The following is a 7,613-nucleotide window of genomic DNA, read 5'->3' as shown; positions in this document are numbered from 1 at the left end:
TTTGTTGTTTGTCGAGTAACTTTTAGTTATATATATGTATGCTCTTATGATATTATGTTGGCCCCTTTACTCTTTGGTTATACTTCCCTTTTGGGTGTTTAAGGACATACAATTGGACCAGATAAACTGATTTGTTTTTACTCTTGAGGTCGTTATGTTCCTTTTTTTTTAAAATTTTACTGGTATTGATATGTAGTTTCAGTATTATATTTTAAAAAGGAACAGGGTAGAGCCAGGCATGATGGCACGTGCCTTTAGTCCCACACTCAGGAGGCAGAGGCAGGTGGATCTCTGTGAGTTCAAGGCCAGCCTGGTCATCTACAAAGTGAGTTCCAGGCCAGCTGGGGCTACAGAGAGACTCTGCCTCGAAAAGACCAAAAAAAAAAAAAAAAAAAAAAAAAAAAGGAACAGGGTATTTCCATTACTGAGTTTGCTTTAAGTCTTGCATATGCGTATTGAGTCAGGGTGATCTCTCACTGAACTTGGATATTATTGATTTCTTGTCCCTGTCTCTCCAGTACTGGGATTTTAGGCACGTTTTACCATGACTGATTTTTCTGTGGGTATTGGGATCAGACTTGGGTCTTCATGCTTGCACAGCTTGCACTTTACCCTACTGAGCTCTCTTCTTGGCCTGTTTTTTGTTTGTTTTAAATATATTATTTATTATTTATTTTACGTGTATGAGTGTATTGCCTGCATGTATGTGAGTGCACCCGTGTTGTGCAATGCCGCGGACATCAGAAGAGTGCTTCCAATTCCCCTGGAACTGGAGTAAAGGATGGTTTGTAGCCACCATGTGGGTGCTGGGAATCAAACCCTGGTCCTCTGCAAGAGCAGTCAGTGCTCTTAACCGCTGAGCCATATCTCCAGCCCCGCTTGGCCCGTTTTAAGTCTTGCATATCTTAGTTTATATTAGTGGGTGTGGATGTGCATGCACACAGGTGAGTGTGCTTGTGAGGCCAGAGGACAACCTTGGGTGGTGTTCCTCAGGTGCCATCCTACCTTTCTTTTTGAGACAGGGTCTCTCAGGGGCCTATAACTGAGCTATAACTGGCAAAGTGGGCTAGGCGGTGAGCTCCAGGGATCCACCTGTGTCTGCCTTCCTCATAAAAAAGTTTTTTTTTTTGCTGGGCATGGTGGCATATGCCTTTAGTCCCAGCACTGGGAGGCAGAGGCAGGTGCATCTTTGAGTTCAAGGCCAGCCTGGTCTACATAGCTGGGGCTACAGGGAAAGTCTGTTTCAAAAAGACAAAAAAAAAAAAAAAAGTTTTGTTCCCCCCCATCTTAGGAAACTGAAACTATTAAATAACTTGTAAAAATCTTTCAGACCTGTTAGAGCCAAGGCAAAGAATCTCTAGCTTAGTTGGTCTCTGACTTGCAGTGCTTCAAATTTAGAATTTTTTGGCTTTATACTGGTATGAAAGTGATAAACATTCAGTAGCAGCTGTACTTTGGCTCTTGAGTTTTGATCTTTTCCTAGGTTAGCAGCCCGTGGTATGATCCTGCCCTGATACAGGCAGTGAGCTGAAGTCTGGGTCAGCCATGCAGCTGTAAACGCCAATACCCTGCGTTGCACAGCATTGCTGAACTATGATGTTGGATAAGTTAGGTGGATTAAGTGCAGTTTGAGATACTCTCAGCTGTGATGAGGATACGACCTCATCATAAATGAAGGAGCATCTTTTCTAGGACTTTAGCTTATAATGCTTTTTAAAATTTCTTTTAGTAAAGTAATAAAGTCTTTAATTTTCATTACATCTTACTATACTGTTTTTATCCCCCCAGAGAGTAATGCCTTCAAGTTTTTTCCTGCTGTTGCGGTTTTTCTTGAGAATTGATGGGGTGCTTATCAGGATGAATGACACGAGGCTCTACCATGAGGTACTGATGCTCATGTAATGAAAATACAAATTATATTGGTCCTGCTTGTATTGTTGCCTTGTTATTTGAGAATTTTATATTACATAGTCATCTATTAACCTATAACTTAGAGTGTTTCAGATTTAATGACTATGCATTGTTGTCAAAAAAAATGTCTTTTTGATTTTTTTTCCAAAATTCTGGTGATTAAAATGTTTTCTGAAAGACACTCCCTAGGGAGTTAGTGATGCTGTGCCCCCAAATTTTATATGTATTTAACCTGTGTGTAACACAACTGTCCTTTAGCTTTTAACCTTTGTTTATAGTACAAATTATTTATATAATGTCCTAATATTAGAAATAACCACTGCTGGGGCCTGTTGGCACATGACTTAATTCAGCACTCAGGAGGCAGAGGCAGACAGATTTCTGTGAGATCTAGATGTAGGCTAGCCTGGCATACATAGTGAGTTCTAGGCCAACTGGGATTACAGGGAGACCCTGTCTTTTTTTAAAGTGTTAAAAGGTGAAATGAGGGGCTGGAGACCTGGCTCAGCAGTTAAGAGCACTGACTGCTCTTGCAGAGGACCTGGATTCAGTTCCCAGCACACACATGGTGGTTAACAACTGTTTGAACTCCAGTTCCTGGCCATCTGATGCCCTATTCTGGCCTCTGGACACTGCACACATATAGTGTACTTACATATGGGCAAAACACTCATACACACACACACACACACACACACACACACACACAAAATAAAAGTAAACAATTTTTTTAAAGGTGGAATGAATTTAAATTGAGTCATAAAAGTTTTTCCAGTAGCTTCATAGTGGCCTATCTTTTCTGAATAAATTTTTTTACTTCAGATTCAGACTTATTTAGAGGGAAGAATTAGAGAAGAGACCAGCAGCACTAATCACAATAGTCACAGTAATGATTAGTGCTCATTATAGCCCTAGGAAATCATGCTGAAGTAACCAAGTAGAGTGAAATAGCTTGTTCAAGAGTCATGGTCAGCAGATGGCAGAGCTGGAATGCAAACCTGCTTGTGATAAATGCTAAACACTAGTTTGGAGCAGATCAGCATTTCCCAGATCTTTACCTAGAGACTTTCTTGAAGCAGCATAATGACTGTGATCAATCTTTTTCCTTTGTAAAAGTGAGGCAGAGTATTATATTTTTCCTTTCTGAGTGAAATGTAAGTCTTAAAGGTTCTATTGTATGGTAATTATAAATACTCATCATGCAGTTGATCTGAGTTGTACATATATGAGCATTCACAGCAATTTTTATGTAAACAAGGAGCTCAGTGCCCTTTCAGTAGACGTTGATTAAATTGTTTATTTTATATCCATGTAGCAGAAAGATATATGACCATTGAAATTGAAGGCAGAGCATTAAATTTAGTTAACATGGGAAGGCATCCATCTCAGTGTTGAATTCTTGAAGTTCAGTATGAATCTATTTAAGATCTTGTGTAAGTCTTGAAATGTGAATAATTGTGTTGCCAGATGGCTTTGATTGGGGCTTCAACTCTTACTCATACTTTTGTATTATTTACTTGACTTTTTGTAGCGAGTATTAATTTGTTTTTATTGATATAAAAGGTTAAAACCTTAAAGGGGTATATTTTTGTAGTTTCTCTTATCTTGAAAAGTGTTTCATCAAAAATCAAATTATAGTAAATTGAAGATTTTTTTTTTTTTAATTCTTTTGAGACAGGGTCTCTCTGTAGCCTCACCTGGCCTGAAACTTGTTTTGTTGACCAGGCTGGCCTCAAACAAAGATCTGCCTGACTCTGCTGGGATTAAAGGCATGTGCTACCATGCCTACCATAAATTACAGTTCTTTAACCTAACTTTAATCCTTAAGTGGGAAAATCTGAATATATAAAATATGATTTTTAAGTGAAGAATTTGACAAGATGTTTGTGGAAATGGGAAAGCATAAGAAAAAATTAAGATTTTTCTTAAAAAGAACTAGTGAAATAATGTACCTTAAGGAAAAGATTTAGTCCATAAAAATCTCTCATATCTTACTACAGGTATGCATATATTTCAAATTACAATCTTTGTGTTTCTTATTACATGGAAGTTACCAAATCTGAATTCATATGTGTGTCTGGTATTACTAGGATGGATGAATGGATGGATTGATTGATTGATTGATTGATTGACTATTTTTTGGTCTTTTTGAGACAAGGTCTGGAACTGGCCTGGAACTCACTGTGTAGACCAGGCTGGCCTTGAACTCACAGAGGTCCACCTGCACCGCCACACCCAGCCCTCTGGTATTACTAGGATTTATAGGGATAGGAAATAACAGTTCAGAATTCTCAATGTGAATGTGAAATTCCTGTTGGAGGCAGGCACTCTCAGCAGACTCTTCTACCTTAACAACCTGCCCTGAAACGCCAACCAGTCTGTGTATAGAAAGGATTTTGTGAACACAATATAAACAAATTTATTGTAATTTTTTATTTTTAAATATAGGCCGACAAGACCTACATGTTACGAGAATATACATCACGAGAGAGCAAAATTGCTAATTTAATGGTAAATACTTAAATTGCAGTTTTTTAGAAATTGAATTTTAAATATTTATTATTTTCATTTTATGTGTATGAGTGTATTGCCTGCATGTGTGTAAATGCACCCATGTTGTGCAGTGCCCACGGAGGTCAGAAGAGGACTTTGGAATCCCCTGGAACTGGAGTTACAGATGTTTGTTAGCTGCCATGTGGGTGCTGGGAACCTGCAAGAGCAGCCAGTGCTCTTAACTGCCAAGCCATCTCTTTAGCCCCAGAAGTTGAATTTTAATGTTTTCATTTAAAGTATGGTATCATGTTAATCCCACCCATTCACCTGAAGTTACATATGTAAATCCATTCATCCTTCTGGTTCTGGGCTCTGTCTGATAAATCCTGCTGAGTATAGCTTTTCTGAGCTTGTCTCAAGCATAGGACAGCTGGAGTTGCTGTATGCCTCAGCTGGCATTTACCTGATTTCCATTTTTTTCCTGAAGAAACTGAGCCCCAGAGGTGGGACTGCCCTGGTCGTGTGGTTGGTGACAAAACCAAAGCTGGCGCCACTGACTCTGCTTTCCACCTGCCACTGCCACTCAACGATTTCTTTCTGTACAGTCTTCTTTTTCTTCCAGAAATATGGTCAATTTGATGCCTTGACTGGTGTATTCTGGAATAATTTTCTTGTATTTTTTGCTCCTCTGGAATGTGTGAAGCCTTTCCTTAGTACTAGGCTTTTATGAGTAGCTTAGAAGGTAGTATTTTTCTACAAACAATGTTTTTTTACCCTTTGTGCTTATCTCTGAGTATAGAGTGTACTGGGTTAGAAACGTTACTCAGCTTTCTGTGAGAGACTGCATTCTGGGCTCTAACTGAAGGCTAGTCATTTCAAGTTACCAAAGAAATAGGAATCAGGGTGGGATTTCATCAAAGTATATTAAATCCTTACAGCTCTTTGGAAACCATTCAGCAGTACAGTTCAGTGATTAAGTACCGGGAAATATTTATTTTGGGAAGCACTTAATGCTGCTCCTGATAGGAATATGATGTGCCTGATTGTGAAGTTGGTCTGCTCTGTGAATGCTTGAACCAGAAGACTTCAAGGGGTCAGCACTATAACTAAGTGTATGCTAATATGATTTTATGTTTTTCCTAGCATGTTCCACCGTCCTTCTTCACGGAACCTAATGAAATATCACAATACTTACCAATCAAGGAGGCAGTTTGTGAGAAGCTAGTATTTCCAGAAAGAATTGCTCCTAACCCTGCAGACTCACAAGAAAGTACACCTGCAGAATAGAAAGTAGCATAACACCTTTTTGCTGTGGATTCTGATACCTTGGCCATTCGTGGGGGGTATTTTTACTATGAGAATTAATTTCCTTATGTGCAGATTTTATGTAGCCTTAAAGGAAATCAAAAATAAAAGATTGCTGCAGGCAGGTTCCATTCAATTGCTATTTGTACTGTCTGTCTTCAAATTCATACTCCAGATTACATGCTCTGGAGGTACATTTGGATTCCTGAGTAATCAGCCACAGTGGTATGTATGTCTCAGCAGTGGCCATGATCCGCATCCATCATGAAGCACTGCCTTCTACTGTGAAGAGGTTAATTTGTAAATTATCACTGAATCCTGATGCCGAGTGACTCATGGGATTCTTGGTCCTGCATGTTGATGTACAGTACGATCTTTGCTTTGGGCTTTCTGGTGTTTATTTGCACTTCTGGAGACTTATGACTTGTCACCTAGGAAACTAATCTGGTAAGACATTCATTATTTGGGGTTTCTGGACAATATCATAGTGTGTGTGTTTATACACACGTGTATTTTTAAAACTTGTTAACTTACATGTCTTGGTCCCTGAGTAGTGTTAAATTACTTGTTTTGATAAATTATTGTTAAAAATTGTGGAGAATTAAAAGAATTGCTTTTTGTTGTTTAAAAGAAAAAAAAAGTGGGAGGTGGATAAGGGTCGGTATATTTCTGAAGATTTATTAGTTTATTCCTGTGAGGAATATTAAGAAAATGTGTATTTAGCCATTGTTAAATATGACACATACCATTTTATATTTATTTGTTTTAAGTGTCTTTTGTAAGAGAAGAATAAATAAGGAATTATGGATCCATACTTTGCTATTCACTTATTTCACCTTTTCTTAGACCTTAATTGAAGAAGAGTGGTTTAGACTAGATCTTTCTGATTTGTTCCTTGTGTTCTGAGCTTGTTTGACATTGTAGACAAGTTTTCCATGAGATTACAAATGAGATTTGAGAAGGTAGTTGAGAATATGATCCCCTGTTTACCTTTGGCTCTTGTCCTTCGATTCTGTAGTACTTCCATGGGTGTTTTAAGAAGCCAGTATTTTCTTTATAGGTTTTCTGTTCTTGAAAACATGAATACTTGTGATATATCATCCCATGCAATTCTGACTACTGTGTATCTAATAGGATGTTTAGAATAGGGGCTTACATAAGGGAAGATACAGTATGGTTAGTCCTTTGTGGGTGTGGATTCTATATATCCACATATCCAACTATGGATCAAAAGATTTGAAAAAATACTCCCATCTACCCGGGTGTGGTGGCGCACGCCTCTAGTCCCAGCCTACATAGTGAGTTCCAGAACAGCTGGGGCTACAGGGAGACCCTGCCTCAAAAAGACCAAAAAAAAAAAAAAAAAAAAATACTCCATCTATATTAACTGTGTACAGACTTCTTGTCATTGTTCGCTTAACTATATAGTTGAACAGCTCTGTACACATATTAGGTATTACAGATAATTTATAGAGATGATTTAAAGTGTAGGAGGGGATTGTGCAGGCTTATTTTATGTAAGGGGCTTGAGCATCTTAATGTGTGTGCCCTATGACTGCTGGGACATCTATTTGTTTCCATGTCTAATAGAGGAGACAAAGATAACTAAGTTTTAGTAGTTGCAGGATAGAAATAAAATTGCAGAAGGATCAGCTTCAGTGATTAGTTCTGTTTCTGAAGGTTGTCCATTACCAGTTTAACAAGCAAAAATACAGTAATCTGCAAAACTGCAACTTTTCTTAAGCAACTCAAACTGAGATTACAAAGCAAACAAGTAAACTAAGAGTGATAAGCCCTTAAGGAGAGAGAGGATACAAGTTCTTTCATCTTTAAAACACAAGAGAAAAGTGGACATTGTCTCTACCAGTAGGTAAGAAACATTAGCAAACATTTTACAAATTCTC

At 38.1% G+C, this 7,613-nt stretch overlaps 1 protein-coding gene across 1 annotated transcript in view; it reads left to right on the top strand.

The window, feature by feature from the left end:
* Tiprl (TOR signaling pathway regulator) overlaps nt 1-6,521 on the top strand; it is a 19,435-nt gene extending 12,914 nt beyond the window's left edge. The window contains exons 5-7 of the mRNA XM_008824917.2: nt 1,789-1,884; nt 4,360-4,422; nt 5,548-6,521. Of these exons, the coding sequence (XP_008823139.1) occupies nt 1,789-1,884; nt 4,360-4,422; nt 5,548-5,691 (303 nt within the window). The 3' untranslated portion in view covers nt 5,692-6,521. The remainder of the gene's footprint in view (nt 1-1,788; nt 1,885-4,359; nt 4,423-5,547) is intronic.
* Nucleotides 6,522-7,613: the final 1,092 nt, after the last annotated feature.

This window comes from Nannospalax galili, unplaced genomic scaffold (assembly GCF_000622305.1).
Source record: "Nannospalax galili isolate Female #2095 unplaced genomic scaffold, S.galili_v1.0 scaffold1189, whole genome shotgun sequence".
Classification (NCBI taxonomy): Eukaryota; Metazoa; Chordata; class Mammalia; order Rodentia; family Spalacidae; genus Nannospalax; species Nannospalax galili.
This window is presented reverse-complemented; position numbering and strand designations above follow the sequence as displayed.